This window comes from Cystoisospora suis (assembly GCF_002600585.1).
Source record: "Cystoisospora suis strain Wien I chromosome Unknown contig_1238, whole genome shotgun sequence".
Taxonomy (NCBI): domain Eukaryota; phylum Apicomplexa; class Conoidasida; order Eucoccidiorida; family Sarcocystidae; genus Cystoisospora; species Cystoisospora suis.
The window spans coordinates 25356-47735 of record NW_027154039.1 but is presented as its reverse complement, the minus strand read 5'-3'; the positions used below and the strand labels follow the sequence as shown (position 1 = coordinate 47735).

The 22380-nt window shown below is 46.9% G+C and overlaps 3 protein-coding genes across 3 annotated transcripts in view; 2 read left to right on the top strand and 1 right to left on the bottom strand.

Moving 5' to 3' along the window:
* Window positions 1-845: 845 nt before the first annotated feature.
* On the bottom strand, window positions 846-6543 carry CSUI_002943 (nuclease; the record flags this gene model as incomplete). The annotated part of the gene is made up of 4 exons (XM_068063141.1): window positions 4702-6543; window positions 3758-3998; window positions 2638-3107; window positions 846-2217 (listed from the first exon to the last, which is right to left on the bottom strand). Exons 1-4 carry the CDS (start codon window positions 5031-5033, stop codon window positions 846-848), a joined length of 2415 nt encoding a protein of 804 aa, XP_067924880.1. The 5' UTR covers window positions 5034-6543.
* Window position 6544: 1 nt separating this feature from the next.
* Window positions 6545-9209, top strand: CSUI_002942 (uncharacterized protein). Its single transcript, XM_068063140.1, has 2 exons — window positions 6545-7786; window positions 8639-9209. The coding sequence occupies exons 1-2, from the start codon at window positions 7619-7621 to the stop codon at window positions 8768-8770; spliced, it is 300 nt and encodes a 99-aa protein (XP_067924879.1). The 5' UTR covers window positions 6545-7618; the 3' UTR covers window positions 8771-9209.
* Window positions 8677-22380, top strand: part of CSUI_002941 (uncharacterized protein) — an 18346-nt gene continuing 4642 nt past the window's right edge. Inside the window, exons 1-5 of the mRNA XM_068063139.1 lie at window positions 8677-8689; window positions 10281-10338; window positions 11164-16744; window positions 17827-20757; window positions 21815-21879. Coding sequence (XP_067924878.1) covers window positions 12416-13981 — 1566 coding nt within the window. The 5' untranslated portion in view covers window positions 8677-8689; window positions 10281-10338; window positions 11164-12415 and the 3' untranslated portion in view covers window positions 13982-16744; window positions 17827-20757; window positions 21815-21879. The remainder of the gene's footprint in view (window positions 8690-10280; window positions 10339-11163; window positions 16745-17826; window positions 20758-21814; window positions 21880-22380) is intronic.

Sequence of the window (22380 nt, the reverse complement as noted above, 5' to 3'; positions counted from 1 at the left end):
CATACACTCTCCACGCAGCTTCTACAGACAATCTCGAAGCATGCATGCGAATGAAATACCCTGTACAACTCCTACTGCTACTACTACTACTACTCTCTCTTTGTCTTCCCCTTCCCTTGTGAAAGAAAGGGAGAGCGAGGCTCAGTATACGAACCCGGAAAAGAAGCCGGACGACGGAAAGAGAAGAAAAGACTCTCTCATACACACAGAGACAGTAAAGGGCGAGAGACAGAGAGAGAAAGATCTACTTACACGCGCCCATCCTAGCCCTCTGCCGTCACTCCTTCCCCCCGAGAAACAGAAGATTCGTGAAGAAAAGGAGGAGGTGTACATAGACTCGAAGGTTAGGAAGAATATTTTAGAGAGACAGAAGGTCAGATGGGTATCTCTGGATTGTGTAAGTAACAAGAGATTTACCACAGACAACAAACGTAGGCCTTAAGGAGAAGAAGGAAGAAAGAGGCATTTCATTGCATGCAGCCCCGGTATATTCCCTCCCCCCTTCACTCGGCGGAAAGTGACCGTCCGTCTGTGACAGCACCCGAGGTACGAAGGAGATATAAAAAGGACTTCCCTATAAGGAGAAGACCAAAGATAGATGACAGCAAGGGCTCAAGGTGAGAAGAAGGACAAGAGAACGGAGTGCCAGGATGTCAACAAGGCATCAGGAGACGGGGAGGAGGAGGCGTAGGAAGAAGGAAGAAAAAAGAAGGGGAAGCAGAGACCCGTGGAGTGACGGATATATGTTTGATTTTTTGATAGAAGCGAAGGTCTCTAGAATGGTCTGCTAAGAGATGGGGAAGATGTGGCTTCTTCTACATCATCATACATGTGAGCTTTGCTGTCTAATAGTCTCCTAACTCTTCTTCTTCTTCTTCTCCTTTTTTCTCTACTTCATATGCACCGGTCTCGTCTATAGAAGGATTCGCAGCGTCAACATCGTCCTGCCACACCTCTTCATAGGCGTCTTCTACAGCTCGTTCTTCTTCTTCTTTTTGTTCTTCTTCCTCCTCTTCTTCTTCTTCGTCATGTTCGTCACCCCATTCTTCTCCATCTCTTTCTTCTTCTTCTTCCTCCTCCTCCTCTTCCTCCTCATTCAGTGAACTCAAAAGGTCCTCTCCTTCATCGACATGAAGGTAGGCCTCATCTAAATCTCCTGCATAAGCTTCCTCCTGTCTCTCTTTAGTCAAGCCTTCAAGAGGAACCTCTTCTGCACCAGATATCGGCATGAGACCTTCCTCAGAAATCTCTTCATACAACCCTCCTTCCTTCTTCTCTTCCCTTCTCTCCTCCCACCGACTGCTGTCTGCGGACACCTGCTTTACGAGACCACTTCCACATACACCAGCGACTTCATGAAAGACACCGGCTCCACCTCCCCCCTCTATAGGAGGAAGGGGAGCAGGAGACCGAGAAGCTGAACCTCGGTTCCTGCGTTTCCGTCTTTTTTTCTTCTTCTTTGTCTTACCCCGTGTACGATCATCGTGACCACGTGAAACACTCTCTCCTCGTTCATCTCCTGTTCCTCCTCGGCCTCGACCTCTTCCGCCACGTCCTCTTCCTCTACTCTTCTCTCTTGTTCGTCCATTTCCTTCGTCTTCTTCTCCTCCTTGCCTGGGCTGGGGCGACCTACCAGAAGATGTATCCCTTCCTGCTCCTCTCCTTCCTCTCCCCCCTCCTCTACCTCTCCCCCCACCTCTTCCTCTCCCCCCTCCTCTTCCTCGAGGACTTTCTCTTCTTCTCCCTGACCCTGAGACATCGTCTCCTTCATCTCCCCCCTCCCTTGTTCTTTCTCTTCCTCTCTCTATAAACGCACAAGCACTTCTTGAATCTTCGTGTCTCTCTCGAGAACTCGTGCCATCAGAATCTCTCCCGTCTCGTCTCCTCCCTCCTCTAACTCCTCCTCCTTCACCCCCCCTTCCGGGGCTGTTCTCTCGCTTCCTCGCCCCAGCATTCTCTCCTTCTCCTCTTTCTTCTTCTCTCCCTCTCCTACTTCTGTCTCTTCCTTCCCCTTCCCCCCCTCCTCGAGGAGAGTGGGCAGACAGTGTATTGACAGCTACCGCTGTTGTCACAGATAGCTTCGTTTGCTTTTTATAGTCTCCTGGAAGTTGAAGCTCCTTCCCATCGACACCCCACATTCCTATCTTCTTCTCCTTCGCTTCAGTCTCCAGTTGGTTTAACAGATCCTGCTGAGCACAGTAGTTAGCACCTCGGCCTCTGAAAGGAGAAGAAAGTCAACACCAGAGAGAAGAAAAAACATAGGAGAAAGAAGTTAGAGAGCCAACTCAATCCTTCTGCCGACAGACAGTTACCATTCGAGAGAGGAGACGAAAGAAAGAAAGAAAGAAAGCAAAATTATCACTACCCTCAAGACGGAGAAGGGGCAGGATCAAGAGAGTCTCCCGAGAGACAGGGTGAAGAAGAAGCGTTGTTTGGCCGTGTAAACCGACGCGAAACAAAGAACGTCAAGATGAGGAAAGAAGACTTGAGATTTCTGTGCTGTATCTGCAGAAGGTATTCTCCACGAAACAGTTGAATTCGAAACCCTTTCCTTCTCTTTAAAATGCCACTACGCCAAAGAAGAAGAAAAACCGATGCGTCATCTCCTCTCTTCTTTCTCCATTCCCCCCCACTCACCTGTATAGACACGCCAAGCCTTCCATGAGAAGCTCTTCACAGATATCTTCACACCACCATGAAGGCTCTCTTTGTTGCTCGTTCTTGATCTTTAGAGTATCCGTCTTTTTTCGGCTCATCTCTTTAGACATTTGTCTACCTCCGTGATCTTCTTTCTTCTTCTTCTTCCCTGGAGATGGGCGCATATGGAGACAAAAGCATATCACGACATCGACCACCGCCGAGTCATCTTCTTTATGGACCCCATTCTCTTTCCTTTGATCTTCTCTTCCTTCCGCTTGAAGTGTCCCTTTCTGTTCTTCTTCACTCCCCCCTGCTTCTTTGTTCTCCCCCTCCCCTTGATCTCTCCAAGAATCTTCAGAGCGGGGAATGAGAACACGAGCGAGAAGTCTTCCATACTGGTCTTTCTCTAGGCATTTCACATACACCACCCGGTTCAGTAGACGCTCTGTCACGAACTCTTTCGCCTCCTGAGAGAAACAGAGAAAGAAAAGAAAAGGAGAAGAGAAAACCTTTGACGGACAAGAAGAAAATGCAGATGAAGGAGAAAGATAGATCTTCTTCTGTGAGAGGTCTTCCATAAGAAAGAGGCAAGAAAGAAAGAAAGAGAAGGAAGAGAGAAGTCAAAGGGAAAAAAGACAGAGAAAAGACATAGAGACGGGAAGAAGAACGGCCACGAAGAAAAGAGATAGTGTATCGACATATCATCGTACAACCTGATAGAAGAGAAGTGACCGAGTCTTCTCTTTTCCCCTTCCTTTGAAAGAAAAAAAAACAAACAGAAAGAAAACTGAAGACAAGGGAATCTTGCGTGTCTCTCGTGCATATCGCACCACCAATGAGACTAGATAAGAGATGAAGAAATTTTGTAAGGAATCTTTTGAAATCCAGTATGGCTACGTTCTAGCTCCAACACCTAACTTCATTCCTCTTCTTCTTCTATCTCCCCTGTAGGACTACACAGGCAATAAGGTTCTTCTTTCCTCAGTCAGCATCATTATCATCTTGTTCTTCTTCCTCTCCGATCCATGTAATCCTAGCATTACGTCGTCATTTACGTTGCCTATCCCCCCCCCCACCCCCTCTCCTTCTCCCTCGGGTTCTCCTTCTTCTTTCTTACCTCTGCATAAGGCTGGCCGGGGTTGCCAAACTTGGCTGTCTCTGGAGCATCGACGCCGTATAGACGAATACGTATGGTATTCTCAGTTAGCTTGCCTCGCCAGTTTCGGCTCGGGTCACGATCTTCTCGATGATCTTCTTTTTTGCCTACATAACCCCCTTCCGCTCTCCCTCTCTTCTCTTCTTTCTTTCTTGAGCCCTCCTGACGTAAAGGGTAGAGAAACTGGCCATTCGGGATGTGTCTGCACTCCAGAGAAAAGAAGGAAAGACAAAGAAACCATTCACTCACGTCTCCATCCAAAGTAGCCACGGAGACGTATCTGGAGTTATGTCACGCAAACGTCGCCCGTCGGCACGCCTACCTTGCTTTCCTCCTCTCTCTATCAGTCTCAGTCTACACATTAGCGGTGTACGGGTAGGAAATAGAGAGAAAGATACATAGGGGTTTGCATGTATCAAGATATGTGCAGATAGACACATATCTCTCTCTACAGATTATAAAGACCAAGAGACAAGATACACATACACATGAACCCTCCACCATGACGAGCATCTTCACCCGCTTGAATTGACCGTCCTGTCGGCCTCGACATGCCATGTGGCTTGCCCCATTTCTTCTCCCTGTCTTGAGAAGAGCATCTCTCGTTTCTTCCGACAAACTTCAGCCCAGAAAAGGCACACAAAGGAAAGGTGAAGGAAGCCTTCCAGCTGACCTCTCCATGTATCCTGTCTCTCTCGTCTACCTACGTCGTCGATGTATCTCTTTTGTCCTCTCGTTGTCATCTACCTATATGTATGCATGCGCTTGCTTCGAAGGCCCCTGTCTTGTCGTGTCTCTCTCTCTCTCTATGTTTCTCTCTATTTCTCTTCCTCTATCTAGCTATGTATCTCTCTCTTTCTCTTCCACGTGTGTATCTCTCTCTTTCTATCTCTCTTCTGTCATACCTGATTCGAATGGAGTCTCCATCACTAACATTAACGCATCTGCCGACAATACAGAGCTGTCTCTTAACGACATCTTCTGTAAGACTTTCTTCTGTTAGGAAAAGTTCTTCTCCTTTGTAGAAATCGTCTGGAGAGAAAGGTATACAATAGGGAGCTGGCGGAGGAGAAGAAGGCGAATCCTTAGATAGAGATGTCCCTGGTGAGTCGCCTTCTTCTTTTTCCTCTTTGAGAATTTCCTGTTGGTCTTCTTTTCTTATCTCATCTTCTTTTCCTGTTTCCTTCTTTCTTGTTTTCTTCTCCTGCTGGAGAACGGCCGAGTGTGTACATCCCATCTGAGCTAGCTAACGGCGAGCCATAGAGGACCACCCTTTTGAAGAGACCGGAGAGATCATCGAGGCTCATCTCACTACGGTTGCCTTTCCTCGAGACTTCTCGGCACGTATGAAGAAACAAAGCTCTAGAGAAGGACCAGCGTGGGGAGATGTAGAGACAGTGAGGCAACTGTCTAAAGACGATTTCCCGATAGACAGGGTGAAAGAACGAAGTATAGAGAGGACATGGGAGAAGAGACCTCTCTACAGGAAAGAGATGAAGTGTGAGAGAGAGAAGAGAAAGTGTAAAGAGACAAGTTAAAGAAGAATATATGAACAGGATGAAGTCGAGAAATGTGAGACATAGAGACCGTACACCATACAGCCTGGCTTGGTCGCGCGGGGGGGCTGCGGCTCAAAGAAGAAAAGGGGGAGGGAATGATGTCGCTTTGAAATAAAAAGCCTCGAAGGAAATTCCTCTCAGAAATCCTCAAGGTGAAAGGCCGCTTTTTGCGGGAAGAAAGAGGGAGATGTGGTGCTTAAGAGAGCTTAGAACGCTTGACAAGAACGATTCTGCGAAGGCAGCCAGGGAGCTAAGAAAATACAGTGAGGCTCTCCACTCATATCAATGAAGAGAGACGCAGCAGAGAACGGGAAAAGAAAGTGACATAACCGATCTTCTCTTGCTTCGTGTTGCAAAACGACGTGAGATAGAAGAGGAGAAGATTCGCGTCATTTCGAGAACTCCGCGTACTAGGGAAGCAAACAAGACAGAGAGAATCTCCCAGGGCAACCGACGAAGAGAGAAGGTTTCGTGCGATGTAATGCACTTCGCAAGAAACAAAGGCCAAGACGCTCAGCTAGGAGGAAGAAGATGAAGATGATGGATGACGAAATGAAAAAGAAAAAAGAAAGGACACGAGTAATGCAGTCAGAAAAAGAGAAAAGAAGAAAGAAGGAAAGCTGGGAACCTAACTGTCTTAGCGATTAGATCCCTCTTTCTCTTCCAGACTCGGACGAAAGACCTGTCCTCCGTTCTGTTCTTTTGCTTGTCCTGTTGAGTCTTTTTCTTTCTTCTTTTGCAATCTGTAGCGGGAGAAAGAAATATTCAAGATGAGAAAGAGCGAGGCTACGCGGTCTTGCATCTCTCAGCCTCTCAACCAACGCAGAAAGTCAGAGAAGCTAGGAGCAGCGACGGAAGCGGCTTCTTCATGCAAGTTTTGAGTGTAAGAGACAAAGAAAAGAAACCTCGAGTGTAAGTGAAGCTTCTATCTTAATCCGTGAGCGTCCCTGAGGTCTTGTCCGACTCTCTCGATTGTTCGCTGAGGAGACTCGCCCTCATGTAACAACAAGCGTAGCTAGCTCCTATGGGAGAAAGGAGCTACACACATTCAAGAAGCATCTCCGGATATCCGAATATACGCCGATCGTCGGAGGAAAACCCGATGAGGCTGGATGGGTTGCTACCTTCCCGTATGAACGGGGGGATGAAATGGGGGTGAAAGACGATGAAACACGTGAAGAAGAGAAGAGATATGATTTGAGAAATATGGTCGATATTTCACTAGTAAAACTACCCAAGCGTTGAGGTGGTCAGAAGGAGCTGAAGAGTAGTGAGCCGGCTCATTGTCGTCCTAACTAGGGGGAGGACACCGGAGGGGATGACTGTATAGTACTTTCTTGTCACTTCCGATCGTCCTGCCATTTTCTTTTCTCCAGAATTCTTCCATGAGAAGTTCTCCTTTGTAAAGAAAACTCTTTTTTCTTAGTGTTTTCAGTTTCCAAGCCTCTAGTTGTCTTTCCTTCTCTCTTCACGTCGGCTACGAAACTGAATGAGGTACTTCCCCGCGACTCTACGAAGTAGTAACGGACAGACGCACATGCGCGGAATCAATAAGAAGAGAAGTTCTGTCGTTTACTGTGCAAGTGCAACGCCATTCTTCAGTTAGCAAGTAACGGGAGTTGCTCTCATGCTTCAGCATGCAGAAAGGCCGCATTCTACTCAACAAAGAAAACGTGGTTTATGTCTCCGTCTTTTCTATTTTCGATAGCTGAGCTCGATGGATGGGTGTATAAAGTCCTTTTCTGCTTAACAGAACACACTGTCCCCAAGCTGGATTTGTGAAATCGTTGCCGGGTACCTGCGAATCCATTACTGGTTCCAGTGTGTCTCCCGAACGTCTAGAATTTTCTGTTGGGTTCGTGACCAACGTCTATCTTTCGGTGATTCTTCGAGGCACACAAGAGAGAAGAAGTAGATGAAAGATTGGAAAAGATTGTAGAAAGGCAAATACTTCACAAGGCAGAGCAAATCTTCTCTTGTTGGCTTCTTCTGGGGGTCGCTCAAGTCCAGTTCTCCTGTTGCTGAGGTGTACGTACGTACACCCGGCTGTCCGGCTTCTTTCCTTGTACATGCACGGACATACGCATTCTATCACGATTATCGGAGGGAAATCATAGTTATCGCCAGAGTCTCCAGAATTTCGAAGCTTTCTTTGCGCGAAAGAAGAAACGGGAGAGGAGGTTACAGTCTCCGTGCCCGCCAGACCGGTGGAAGGAGTAAACACTCGATCTGAACGCGAATTGATTTGTGCTAGGTTAACACCATGAAGCGCTCTTCTCATCTTCGGCGGCGGATCTCCTTAGGATCTGTTCTTTCTTGTCTTTTCCTCTCGGTCTTATTCTTCTCTCTCCTTGCCTCTTCGGATCCCGACGACAACAATAAACTGGATGGTGATTCTGATGATGACCCCACCTTCAAATATGTCACACCCGTGAGTGCATGCAGCTCGACATACACTTGAATATTCGTGTGAAACGCATCGTCTTCCTTCGTCATTTCTTCGATTATACCTCGTGTGGCCTTTCCGTGTCGCTCAGTGCATTGTCTTCACACCACCTAAGGTACCGTGTCCCCCAGATGTGTTCGTATGCAAGGGACAGACAGACACCTTCACGGCTTTCTGAATCTCTCTCGCAGGTCTCCATAGGCGGTGACGTTCGTAGGCAGGGCCTCCCTTTTCTTCGGCTTCTAGCACCTTGCCGACGACACCTCTCTCTCTCATCGCAGCCTCACGTAATCTCTTTCGGTGTCGTCAATATGTATACATATATATATATATATATACATTTCTGTGATTAGACAACAAGGTAGTCGAGTGTACGTACACCCACTGATGTGAATGCATTCCCAGGCGTAATTTGCATAAATATGTACACAACGCGCCTATGCCCGAATGTGTCGGATAGACTTTCGTCCATGGGTCATCTCGCAGTATAGAAGCGCACATGTACATACGGGAAGATGCAGTGTGAGAGGTTCTATTCTGTGTGCGTCTGTTCAGCTTGTCTCGGGCGTTTTCTTATAGGATGTGTCTACACCCGTAGTTCTACCTGTGTGTGTATCTTCAAGGGATGTGCCTCCGTATGTCACATCATTCCCCTCGCGCTCTTGTATGTGAGGTCGACACTCTTCCTTTTCCTTTGCAAGGACATATATAACTGTACATACATGTGCTCATGTCCTTCTCATTCTCTGCTGCTTTCTTCTCCCTATGGATTTCGGTTCCCGGGTTATGGTTCTTTACTCCGATCTGTTATCCCTCTGCTTTATGGTGTATATACAGATGATGCTCTCGCAGTTTCTCGTGATCTTCGCGATTGCCCTGACGACGTTGGTAGGACTCTGTTGTCTCGTAGGGATCGACGTGCCTGAAATCTACTCTAATAGAACTCTGGATATCAATAAAGAATATTAACAAGAAGGCATCTACACATTCGTGTATCTCCTCGACAGCGGGACGCGCGAGGAATCTTCTCATATCAGAAGGTTTTACACAAAAGAAGAAGCCTCCTTCGTTCTGACTTCTCGTAGAGAAACTTGGTGTCTGCTTTCGCTCTCCCTCCTTCTCGTCGATTGTATAGAGAAGAGCACTGATCAACAGCCCACCGTAAGAACGAGAAGAAAACAAGAGTAGGCATGCTGGTGAAGAGATAGAAAAGAATCCATGTTTTTTCCAGGGGTTTGCCCGGCTCTTCGCTCTCTTTCATTCTCTCTCTCTCTGTTTGTGTGGTCAATTTTAACCGCCTTCAACTCATTCATCAAGAGTTCATAGACTTGTGGTGTGGTCTTCCTTGATTTCTGTCTTTCTGTGAGCTCGTCATTCTATACAAGCCATATTTGTTCGTGAAGGAGACAAGCATAGATAGCTGTCTCTCTGAATCCGTCCTGTTCTGTCTCATCCGGTGAAAGCTGTACGAAACAATTTCGGTTGTCTCAGGGACTGTTAACCAAGAAACAAGTTTGTTCATAAAGCCCGCTCTACGCTTTAGACAAGTCTTAGGAGGGCTTTCTCTGAAGGACCCGAAGATAGCTATGAAGTTATCTGACTTCTCCTCATCTATCTGCCATGGAGTCTTGAAAACACGTTAGACTTATTAGCCGTCATTAGGCAACAGGAGGAGGAATGCTTCTCTCCGGTCACGTAGGCTTTTTTGTAGGCTTATGCCTTAGCCAGGATCCCTCTTTCTTCGAGGGTGCCGAATGATAGAGAGAACTCCATACCTTCGTTGCTCGCCTGCGGGGAGGACATTTCTCTTTCAGTCGCTATATGGTATATCCTAACCCAAATGGTATTCGTGCTTTGTCATGGCATCTTCGAGGTGTGTGGTACGCCAGTGTATCAAGAAAAGATGGATTGAAGGAGTTTGCTAATTTTCCTCTCGTGGTCAAAAAGACACACGATGTCTTTGAAGAGTGCATAGCTAAGGGACAGGAAGATATAGAAGACAGAGTATGATGGAAGTACTGGTCAAACAGCTGGGCCTCGAGTTGCGATTTGAGAAGATTTAACAGCAGTTTTAGGACTACCATGTGTAAAACAAAGGCAAGCAGACAATCTTGTGTCCTACCGTGTTGCGGAGTTATGGTCTTGAGAACCGCAAAGGCAGCTCTTGCGTGTTCAGGCCTTCCGTCCTCGCTTTCTAAGTACAGTCACTGGCCCGGGAGACCGCACTCACGCGTGCAGCAGTTGAATGGAGAAAGCACAAGGGTAACACCACCGGAGGTGTCTCCGACAATAAACAGACTTCTCTGAGTAAGGCTCTCCTGACACACACCTGTACCCCCAGACTGCAGGGTTTCCCGCAGAAGGCTAAAGGTCAGCCGACGGACTTCTCCAAGTTTTCAGGGGCACAGCAAAAAATGCGGGGATGGCCCCGAGTATTACCCGGAGTCGTTTTTGTCTGCCGTGGCGATTGTGACTGCAGAATCTATCCATACGAGGACATTCATCCGTCCGCGGCAAGAGCAGCGGGGACTTCAAGGGTAAGACCGCGTCGGCAGGCAACCACCGAGCGCGCCCAAGCTTGCGGCGTTCCACCGGTTGTGGAATGCAGCCTTGGACTACGGGGAATACCCAGGAGAGATGTGCGGCGAACGGGGTAACGAGTCGGGTCAGGAAGGTCACTTCAGGTCACACACAAGTCTGCGGTTCTCGATCGACCACGGTGTCAGTAGAGAGCGGAGCAGCTTCTCCGCAATGGCAAAGAGAAGTGGACTCAATCATGGAAAGTGCCAGGGAGGCCGGACACCGGTTTGTCGAGCCATTGGGTGACGTCACGAATAGCTGTTGACCCGTCAAGAAGCAGGCAGGCGTTCTAAGAACCGCAAGCTGCTGAATCGGCTATAGAACACCAGAAAATGTATGAAGTAAGAGATGCATAGACAGGAAACTGGAGGAGTAAGCGGTTTGGAGGCATCTTGTGAAGTATCACCATATTTTTTGTAGGCACCTTTACTTCCTCCTTTGAGGCAAATGCCTCCTTTTCGCTCTGCCCGCCCTAGTTCACGGTCGACTGTAAAGAGGTTTTTGCTGGCAACTGAAGGACTAAGAAGAAGACCCATAAACATCACTCCAAGAATGACCGGATGGTTTCTCTGATCGATTGTTGCTTCTTTACTTGTGCGGAAAAGCCGGGATAGTCCAACAGAAAGTTTTGACGGTAGTTATACGGACTGCTGGCTGCTGCCTACGGGATGATGTGCTGAGGCTGCTGGTGATGGAGAGCATCTTGACGCAGACGCAGGTGAAGCACCCGTAGTAACCCTAACTCCCAAAATCAGTTCCCATTTCTCCTTTCTGTTTTTTAGAAGAGAAAGAAGAGGCCATAGCCTCTTAAGAAGCCGAGGCCCGAAGGTATAGACGAGATAAAACGTCAGCGAGATCTGTGTGCGGTGGATTTATCTTTGCCGTCTTAAGGAAGAAGAAGGTTCCTGGCAACAGAGGGAAGACGCCACCCGTCCGTCCACCGGGAGTGACGACTCCCACACCCACCATCTCCTTGTACCTTCCTTCCGCCAAACACCATCAAGAGACCCAGTAGAAGAAGACGGTGAAACGACTGTCCCCTGAACTTCAGCAGAAGAGAAAGACCTCTATGTGGTCTCTTAGGGGGTGACACAAAAAAGGGGAAAAAAAAGTCGTTGAAGGTGTTGTTGGTGTGGCTGGTGATTTGTAGATGTGTAGAGTCCTCTATGCGAATATTTGTCTGAATGACTGATTGATTGGCTGTGCGACAATGTATGTCCCCCCCCGTTTTGTTTGTGTTGTTCTTCTGTTCACAGCAGCCGTCCGCGGTCCTTCGTTTCTTCTGTAGACTCAGCTCTTGTTTTCTGTTTTCCTTTTGTCTTTTCTCTTCTCGCATTCTCAAGATCTTCTTAAAACATTCGGACAAGGTCATGCCTACACATGTGAACAGGTTCGAAGGTGGGAGGTTGTTGTGTTCTGTCTAGGCGGTGCTGCTGCTGCCCATCGTTATCTCTATTCGGAGAAGAGGAGGAGATTTGTGCTTGCTTGCTTCTTCTTTTCTGTCTCTTCCTCTTCTTAGGTCGTTATTATCGACTCTTAACCTTCCAGAAAAATCTTCGGCGTCTTCGCCGTTTGTTTTCTCCCTGGGCAGGAACAACGGAGATTCCAGACTTCCATCCCGTCTTGGTTTCTCTTGTTTGCTGCTCTGTTCCCTTCCTTTCTTTCCTCGACGGGTCTCGTGAGGAACGAAAGAGAAGACGTTTGCTCTACGGGAAAGGGTCATCAGTCAGCTCTTTGTTTTACAAAAGCTGTGGGAGGTGGTGTGCAAGAAGAAGGTATCTATCATCTCCATGGGGTGAGGTTTCAAACAACTTTTTCATGAAAGGTCATTTCGTTTTTCTTTTCCCGCACTTCTCGATGTTCGGAGATGCGAGATTATCTTTAGTGATTCTTTGATTCAGTTCTTCTCTCTTCTCCGATTGTTTAGTCCAGCCTTCGTTGTTTCTTCATCTTTCCACAGTTCCACAGTCGGAAGAAGGGATCGCCGGCCGTTGTCGAGTTATCTTCTTGCCTTCTCTTGAATCTGTAGAGACCATGAAGGCTTTTTCCGGGATGAAAAGAGAACGTCTCTTTTCTTCTTTTTCTTTTCTTGTTTTGTGTCTCATCACATGGGGGCTTACTTCCCTCTTTCTCTTCTCATCCACTGTCTTCTGTGAAGAACCGCACCAAGCTCCTTTCTCAGACAGTCCAGAAGATTCGCACCAGCCCCCAGACGGTCAACCGCACAGCATCAGTCATGACCACAACACTCGATATCGCCTCCTCGTTTCTTTGTTCCTTTCAGCTTATCTAACTCTATTACAACACGCAGGTAGAGCAGCAACAAAAGAGAAGACAAGAATCTTACGAGGTCTCCTATCGGCCTCTGACGATAAAGACGATGGACAGACTTCTCCTTTTCTTCCTTCTCCTTCTCCCGAAGACCTTCAGGAGGTCACGGACACTGAGCCATCGGTAAATCAAGACATTCTTCCACCTCCTCCTCCTTCACCGTCTTTATCATCGAGGGAATCCTCGCGTGAAGAAGATGAGGAGTCTTCTTCAGAACGCGTTGTACATACATCTGAACTACAAAGTACGTCACGAAAAGGCCATCCAGGGGCTTTACTTGGCAAGTTGATAAATGCAAGCGTGAATCACCAGAGATCCCCCAGCCCTCGCCATTATCCTGAGAGTCCCGCCCATGGTCGTAGTCTTTATAGCCGTCATACTAGATCAAAGACCGCCGTGTCAAGAGATCTAAGAGCCAAGAGCGTTGAGACACCGGTCGGCATTGAGAGGACAACATCTTTATCTACTTCTTTTTCTCACTTTGAGTACTTTCATACGCCATCCCCCCCTAGTCCCTCTTCCCGTCGCCGTGAGTCGTCAGCTTCTCTTTCACATGTAGTTGTTGAGAATGTTGCTCGCCGTCGTCTCCGTCGTAGTAGTAGTAGACATATGCTCCACGTTGCGAAATCACATCCGTCGTCTTCTTCAGCAGTAGATCATTCCCCTGCAACAAGTACAGGGCAGTCCTCTTCTTCTCCGCCTCATTCTCCTCGCAGTGGGAGGGCTGACGATCCCCTCTTCGTACAAGAGAGTCAGCCAAAGGTTCGACGGCGAGTTACCTCACACTCTCGTTCACAGCGGTTTTATCTCTTAAGAAAGACGTTCACATACGTTCAACAAGCGATAGCTATTGTTTGTATTATCTATGGACTCTTCCAGCTCTTTCAGATGTGGCAAGCTGGCGTGGAGACTCACCTCCGTCTTGATGTAGAGACACGCAGCTCTTCTCTCAGCAGTGATGAGACGGATGGTAAAAGGAATAGCGACAAAGAAACAGACGACAAGCTTAACATAGAGAAGAGGGAGACCAACAAGATGGTCTCATCAGGATTGCGTACGAAAGTGTCTCCAAAGATACGGGAAGACCTAGGTGAACCCCCCAAGCGGACTCTCAGAAGAAAGGAATCTCAGGGGCTACTACAGACGGGAGAGATCTTCTCACCCTTCGTCGGTGATAAACAAACACCCCTTGCGAAACAGAAAAGAAGAGAAAAGAAGAAAGCAAAAGAAGAAGAAGATCGTATTCCTTCCTTTACGATGCTGTCTTAGGAGGGCTCAACCCATCGGTATCTATCTATCTATCCCCTTCTCTCTGTGTGTGTCTCTCTATCATCTTCAAGCTCTCTCTCGGTGTCTATCTATCTATTTACTCTACCAACCTATATACTACACAAATGTGTAGCGAGGACATCGTTAATCTTGTTTCTCCATTCGGAATATATGAGTAGCTCCATTCATTCGTTCATTCATTGCTTCTTCCCCCTCTTTGTCTCTTCATCCGACTCACGCTTTCTTTCTCTCTCAGTCCCTTCATAGTTGTGCGTTGTGAATTACGAGGCTTTCGTCTCTCGCCCATCCTTTCTCTCGCTTTCTCCATACTTCTCCTCCTTTAATCGTCTTGTCTCTTATCACTCCACCTTCCCACCTCTCTTTTTCTCTTCTTTCCTCTCTCTTTTGCCAAGAAACCAAAGAGGCAGTTGAGAGTGAAACACCTTTCTCTGCATCGACCCCCTATCGTCATTCTCATAGCCATCCTCCCTGCTTCCCTGTACTCCTCACCTTCCCCCTCCCCTTCCAGATAGTTGTCTGATTCTTGTGTTGATAGGGGCCTCCGCTGCAGAGCTCCAGTGAGAAAGCTTTTTTTCTTCAAGGCGAGATCGTCGTTCATTTCTCTCCGTTCAGCGGAGACAAAAGAGAGGGAAACTTGAGAAAGAGAAAGAAGATCGAATTGCATGAATGGGAAAGAAATCTGTATGAGAAAGAGGGTTGATTCGTTGAAAAGGAAAAGAAGAGACGAAATGTGTTTTATCGTCAAGTTTCTGCGAATATCTTTTTGATACACAACCATTCAAGGCTTGCTTAAAGGATGATGATGATGACACTGTACATACACCTGAATCCAGGGAGTTTCTCTTTTCAAAATCGTTTCTGAGGTGTCTTAAAACTCCCTTTTTTTTGCATTGCCTTCTATCTTCTTTTCTCTCCTTCTCGGGGGAAGAAGAAGAAGGATGGTCACGTCGCGACGTTGCTTCTTGTCCCTCTCTCTCCTTGAATATTCTGGTGTCTGTACAGCACAGCCCGGAGCCAATACACCCCGGGGCCAACTTCTCCACTTGTTGTGTAGGGAGGGATGTAGAGGTCCTCTTCCTCTTCTTCATCATCTTTCTGCTTGTCTTCTTGGAGTCAATACAAAGCGAGATGATAGATTCGGGGAGAGGGGAGAGATGTATCAGACACCATCTTGAGGTGGTACCCCAGGATGGATCATCTGTGCGTTCTATGCGTACCTGAGGGGCATTCATACATACAGACACGTAAAGAGAGAGAGAGACCAAAACAGAGAGCAGTGTATGTATATAGATATATGCGCACGTAGATATATATACATGTATATATATATATGTATTAATACGTGGATATCGCGATGAGGGTTAGGTAGAATCGATACACGTACGCAGTCTGAGTGCTTGGATGAGTGGTAGAGATAGAGAGAGATCTTGCATGTCTGCGTAACGGAAAGGAGAGAGGGGATGACAGGGGGGTTGTCTTCGAAGATTGATCGATCTCATCGTGTTGTTCGGGAGGTGCGTTCTTTTGTGTGTTTGTATTTGTTCAAGAAAAAGGGCTTTTTGTTTCTTCGCCTTCTCGCTCATCTTCCCTTTTTCTTGATCTTACACAGACGAGAAAGGAAGGTTGAAGGGGCTATGACACGAAAGACAAAGTAATGAACAAGCAAGAGAAGAAGAGAGAGATCAAGACCCGTGATAAGCGCCAAAGCAAATCGAGACATAATTAGGGGAAGAGACAGAGAGATGTATAGATACACCTCTTCTATATAGCACGGTGTATAGACACCTCCCGAGAGATGCTTTTCTTGCAACAGGAGAGAAGAAATCTGTTGTTTCGACACATACATACGTAGTTCAGCTCAGGCTTTCACATGGTTTGAAAGACGTTCCGACGGGCACTGGTCATGTGTATAGATAGAGTTAGGTGTTCTCTCCTGTTCCCCCCCTCTCTTGCTTCGAAGTGATGGAAGAGAGGAAAGATGAGAAAAAAGAGGAGGAGAGAAAAAGGAAAAGTGAGGTGTTAACGAGGGGAGCGACGGATCACGGTGATCTTCGGAACTTCTGTTTTTTCCTCCTTGAGAGAGAAAGGTTGAGCTGTTTGTTTGTTTTCTTTCTTTCTTCTCTTTTTTTTTTCTTTCCTCACTTGCTTTGTCCAAGAAGAAAAACGCCATGTTCTCTGGTGTACATATATCCCCCCAGTTCAGACGTGCATGTTGTTTTATCTCTTTCTACGTGTTAGAGAATGTGACTTGCAATGTGCTCGCGATCGTCTATAGAAACCCTGGCGGTCGTATTTGCGAGATTTCATAGATAGAAGAAACGATCATTGATCATCTTGTGGAATTAATATGTATTTATATAAGTTGGGGCCGTCGACATACATCTACTTGTCATACATCCACCTACATCTATATCTTCCTGTCTATCTATCTGTTTATCTGTAGACGTCGATGTGATGGAGAAGAGAGAGATGCTTTTGTTAGGCGTCTGTGGGTGAATATCACGAAGTAGTGGCTCTCTCTCTGTCTTTAAGGAGGAGAGTGAATTGCTGTCATCTCCATTCATCGGTCTATATTTCATCTGTTTTTTCCTTGAAGAATCACCACAACTGCCAGTCGACTTCCTTCAGATGAAGAGGACCGGCCATTCAGAAAACGAAGGCGAAGATGACAGGTGAAGGAGGAGGGCGAGTGTCGTCACGTGGTACGGAGAAAACGATAGAACAGAGAGAGAAGTGATGGAAGTAAGGAGCGAGCTTCGATAGGAGATATGTCAGAGGTATAAGCTTGATTTGTAGGAAAGTTGTAGTGGTTCTTGTTATGCAGATTGTTTCCTGTCGATATAAAACTAGAGATACGAAAAGCTTTGTTCAGGAAAAGAAAACCAGTCTGTACATACGCGTGTACCTAACGTACTGTTTCAGGTGTACGTACAGCCCAGGGAGAGGCTAGGCACACAGGGACTTCGCTTCCCCCCTTCGCGGTCGTCAACACAAATAGAGAGACATCCAGGCGATAGATTCGCTTCCTTGGTATCATACTCGATGAGATATCTGCAAGAGTTTATACTTACAAGAGGAACAGAGAAAGATGCGTATGTTCTGTCTGGTCTTGAGTGACTTTGGTCGCTTCGACTGATGGAAGACGGTGTTTGACTAGGGAACCGGGATCTTCGATAGGGACGCTATCAGTAGAACTGTTGCGCTAAATCCGGCAAGAAGAGGGATCTGCGTGGGAGAGGTTAAAGAGACAAACGGAGGATTCAATGAGGCCTCCCAGAGGTTCCTAGGGATACCGCTGATCAGAAGAAGTTGAGGGAAACTAGTCATACCTCTTCAAAATAGAAAGAAGAGAGACTACGAGTCATAGCATGTGTATCTCTAGATGAGAGATGTACAGAACATTATTCTCTCTTCATGGTTGGTATGTACGAAGAAAAAGAGAGGTCTCAGATAGGCTACTAACTCGCGCCTTCTCTCTTTCTCCTAGGTGAAATGAGAGAGGGAGAGAAGGTAAAGATAGAGTGCTCAGTACCACGTAAAAGAGAAAGCTTAATGAAACGTCATCAAAGAAAAGATACATGTCTATCCCTGACTGCTTTTTTTGCGGAAGTCCATGGAGAGAACTTGTGACCCGAAAGAAAGGAAGATACGTTCGATACCCCAGCGGGAAGCTCTGCAAAATTCAGAGCTTTGACACCTTTCCAGAGGGCCGTAGAAACCGACATACGTTACAGTGGTACACATCATCTGGTCAGGCGTCGTTTCATACAGGAGCTATCCGTCAGTCGACTGCTTCTCTGTCTGTCTTTCTACTTTCTCTGGAGAATCTTTCATGCTTCTCCATTTCCTTCGATCACGAGTGAAGTGTACCGCGCTTCGTTACCAGAAAGGGATGAATTCTTCAAGCTATCTTCTCGTCTTCAGAGAATCTATGGAACCGGAGCTCTTCTTCGGCTGACTCGGCCGGCAGTGACCGTCTGTTTCGTGTGTCGGACCGAGAAGCCCTCTTTCAGATCAACTCTCGTCACCAGGAGAGCACAAAGGACAATAGGAACAGATCCTGCTTGAGAGCGAAAGGGAAAGAAAGAGAAGCGAAAGAGACAACATTTGCCTCCGACAGAGTGACAGGAGGTGTACGGGAAGAAGTGTCGACCAGAAGCAATAAAGAGAGTCGCTTCTTTCCGCAACACTGGCCTTTATCCAGGTGCTCCTACTGAATCTTCGTCTGAACAGATGTTCGAGACTATAGAGAATCCATGAAGAATCTGGAACTCGCTTCTTTCTTTCTTTCTCTCTCACTCAGGTCGGCGGTGTTCTGTATTGTGCTGGGGACAGAGAAGAGAGAAGAACTTCCAAGAGGGATTCTCTGGCACCTACTGCGAACCTTCATCTTCTTGTTCTCCTGTCTTGTTCTCCCCCTGCCCGTCGTCCTCTCGTGCAAACGGAGGAGGCCGTCGGATCACCAACGAGGAGAGGTGCCTTGAGCGTGTGTCTGAGCTCCATCTGAATCGTCGTCTTTCCTGTCTTGGCCATCTGAATTTTTAGGGTCGACATGTCTGTTTTCTCTGGAAATCTCTCTCCCCCTAAGTAGCAAGGAAGAATTCCTTTCGAGGAGAGATTGATCTCTCTGTGCTTCGTGCGTTTATTGAGACACAACCCCCCCAAGAGATGGGAGATGGTGCAGGTGTGCACACACCCAAGAGAGTCGTGCAAAATACTCTGGACGGTTGCCTTGGCAAGACAAGACCTTTTTCCGCTCAAGGGTGTTTCTTTCCATCGAATTTCAAATAGGTAAACTTCTCTTTTCTTGTCAGTCTTTTTTTCCTCTTCTTTTCCTCCTTTCTTCGCGATACATCGAACACCCCAGTGGTGTGCTCCTCAACCAACGATGTTGGCGAGCGATGAACGGTCATGGCTGTTGTCCTCTCTTGCTCTTCCCAACAAGCCGGATCTTCTCTCTTTTGACTTTTTGTAACGATATCCAGACATACTGTCTGTCTTTCATAGACAGTCAGAAGAAGGAAATCGTTTCTGAAGTGTCTGTCTGATGTGAAGCTACTACTCTAAGAGACAAACGTCACAGAGACACACACGCAAAGGACAGACAGGTTCGATTCTACTCCTCCAACGAGCGGCCCATCGCAGGAAGATAGACTCTCGGTGTTCACCGGCGAGGAAGGTGGTGTACAGAAGGTGGACGGCGCGTCTCATATGCCTTGTCTCGCCACTTCATTAAAGAACCCGGAAAGAATTTCCTCCTTAGTAGGAGAAACCCATGAAGGAGTAACGAATGGACTTCTTCTTTAGACGGACCAAGAGTCTTCTTCTCTTGTTTCAAAAGGGAGCCTTTGCACGCATCGCTCGTTCATCATTTCGGCGATCGTTTATCGGTTTCACTTCTTTTCTTCTTTTCTATTTCTTTCCTTTCTCCATCGCGGTGTTGTACTGGCAGATCAAGTGTTATTCTTGCCTAGACGTCCAAAAAAGCTCGGGATGTCGAGATCTTTTTCTCTGATCAGTGGATTGAGTCGTCGGTGTTAAGACAGGAGAGTGTTCAGCGCGGCGTGTTCTGCAGGAGCATTGTTAAAGGGCAAGTGCTCTCCTTTTTCTCAAACGCAAGTCATCTCCACTCTTCTTTAGTCTTTCACCCCCAGGAGCTAGCCAGCTATTCGGATGACCCGTTTGTGTTTCACACGACAAGCCATGTCTGTCGCGTTCGCGGTTTCCTGGTGTACATGGATCGACTGAGGAAGATAGATAGATAGATAGGTATATCTTAGTCGGTATGTGTATGTAACTCTATATCGCCTTCTCACCTCCATGTAGGAGGGGCTTCGTATGTGTATGTAGGCGTCTACAAAGAGAAAGAAAGGTTCGTATCTATAGCATCATAGAGTGTATCGCCTTCTCTTTCTTCCTTCGTCTACTTTTTCCTTCTCTCCAAGAGCATCTTTCTTTCTTTTTCTTGTCTTTCTTCCTCTTCACATCTGACTTTTTGCCGGACTCACTTAAAGAGACGCCGTCTTCTTCCTTATCCGAATCTCGGCAGGTGTATCCTTCTTTCGCTTCCTCTCTCGCTTTCTGCTTTTAATCCCGACGAGGGAGAGACCAGGCAGGGTCGCCTACATCACACGGTCGCTATTTCCGTATCTTGACAGGCTTTTTGCTTCTTTTCTTAGCTCAAAAACGAAGGGCCTCAACCGCTCACGTTTTAAGCAGGGCATTTTTATTCTTTTCTTATTGAATCTCTTTCTTGTCAAGTGTTCTCCTCCTAAAGAAAGAAGCTAGGAGTCGCCTGCTGTCTTTCTTGTTTCATTTTTCCACTAAAGAAACGGCTCGAAAAGATGATCTTGAAAGGCGGTGATGTTATGAAGAGAGCGCCGGAGGCGGAGAAGAAGATGATGAGAGGTCGGAAGCAGAAGAGAAGGGATGAGTGTACGAGAGAAGGAGAGATTCGTGGCCTGTTGTCGAAGGAGAATCTCAGGATGGAGTCGGGTTGGGGTTTTCGAGTAGATCATGAAACACAAAATGACAGCTTCCTTTGCGATCTCATAATAAGAAGTAATTTAAAGAATTCACTCAGTAAAAGGGCAGTGGTGGCTGGTGGGATGTGCCTAGTCTGTTTGCTGTCCTATCTTACGATGAACTTGACTCACCCTTCTTCATGGAATGTCGTGACTTTTGCTGAAGCGTCTGATTCCGACGCGACATATCATTATCCGCACCTGAAAGAACTCTGGGAGTTCCATACACAGGTAAGATTGAATGAAAGAGAGAAATGCTGTCCATTCAGTTCTCTTGTAAGTCATTGTCACACTCAGCCTGTCAATAAGCAGTCTTGGAAATCGAGATTGCAACGACGAGGTGTATGTACACCGCAAAAGAGGATGTGGCCATTCCAGGGGCTAGTGGCTGTGCATACACCTTTAGCTGTACATACACCTCAGGTGGATGTACACCTCAACTGTACATACACTTCAGGTGTACATACACCTCAGCTGTACGTGCAACGCAACTGTGTGTACGCCTCCGGCTAAGTAGAGCTCAACTGTACCCGGGCTCAGCTGCACATGCACCTAAACTGTTTATACACCTCAGCTGTACTGACACTCCAACTGTACATACACCTCAACTGTATATACACCTCACCTGTTCATACACCTTCTCTCTACGTCCACCTTGCTTCTAGATGCTCCCCAAGTGTATGTATACCACCACTAAATATACACCTCAGCCGGAGAGCAGATGATCGCCTTGTTTCATTTTGGTTTTCGTTGACGGCGTCGACAATTGAAGAAGACGAATCTTTTCAGACCCGAGAAGTTTATGAATTCTCCAGCCGCTACACTTCTCGAAAACATGTTTTGAGTCGTGAACGAATTCTAACTCCGCGTTTTCCCTTCTCTTCACAGAGTTCCACTTGCCGTCTTGTAGCGAGATCTCTTTCGTCCTCTTCGCCCGATGCGGGAATAGATTTGATATAGTTTCTGTTCCAGGCAGAAATCGACACCCTTCCAGTTCGTCTATTGAAGTTGTAGACGTGAAACGGTCGTTAACTGGCTTTCGGGTGTACTTACACTCCGAGACGTGGCTGTTTGTGTCTTCTTGTCTCTTTTTCTCATCAGCTGTTTCCCAGGCTCTCTCTGGCTAGCTAGCTATTTAGGCATATCTCTCTCTTTCTCTCTCCCTCTACGTATTTGTATGTATCCACTCGTAGACAGTTTTGCATGTAGATGATGAAGGTGGAGAGAGCTGAGGGGTAGACTGAAGAGGGAGTTTCTTCTTTCCTTTCTTCCTTTGTGTCTTTCGCAGCTCATCACTACAGGTGCAACGAATGCGATCATGCTACTTGGGGTGACTCGAAGCTGGTATGTAGGGTAAGTCACCGGAGAAGAACAAGATGCAGAATGCCGACTTGGAGGGAAAGCGAGTTTTCGCTGCTTTGTGGCTCTACAGAGAAAGGAAAGGCATCTGACCGTTTTATCTCCGTGAGCGGGGGAGATGTAGAGATGTGTGTATGTGAAAAAGTGAAGAAGGAAGTCGGGTGTTAGAGAGGGAGGGTTGGATTTCGTCGCAGCTTTGCGAGCTTATTCTTTCAAGAAGAAAAGAAAAGAAGATGAAGTGCTAGCTTAGAGAAGATCACAAACTTGCGGCAACGCCTAGCTGAGTTGGGGGGGTAAGACGCTTCGGATTTTATCGTCCTTGCTTATTCACTCTCTCTGAAGTAGTTGTGTGACGGATGAGCTAGAAGGAGAAAGTGAAGATAAAATAGAAAAGACCTCACAGCACACCTCCACACACGAGAAGCCAGACACCGTACCTATCATTCTCAGGAGATAGATAGATAGATAGATACATAGATAGATTACAGATAGATA

What these genes read in the sequence shown, in the direction of transcription:
- CSUI_002942 (XM_068063140.1), top strand. Translation starts at nt 7,619, where the DNA reads ATGAAGCGCTCTTCTCATCTTCGGCGGCGGATCTCCTTAGGATCTGTT. An exon ending in CCTTCAAATATGTCACACCC is followed by an intron (nt 7,787 to 8,638) that starts GTGAGTGCATGC and finishes GTGTATATACAG; the next exon opens with ATGATGCTCTCGCAGTTTCT.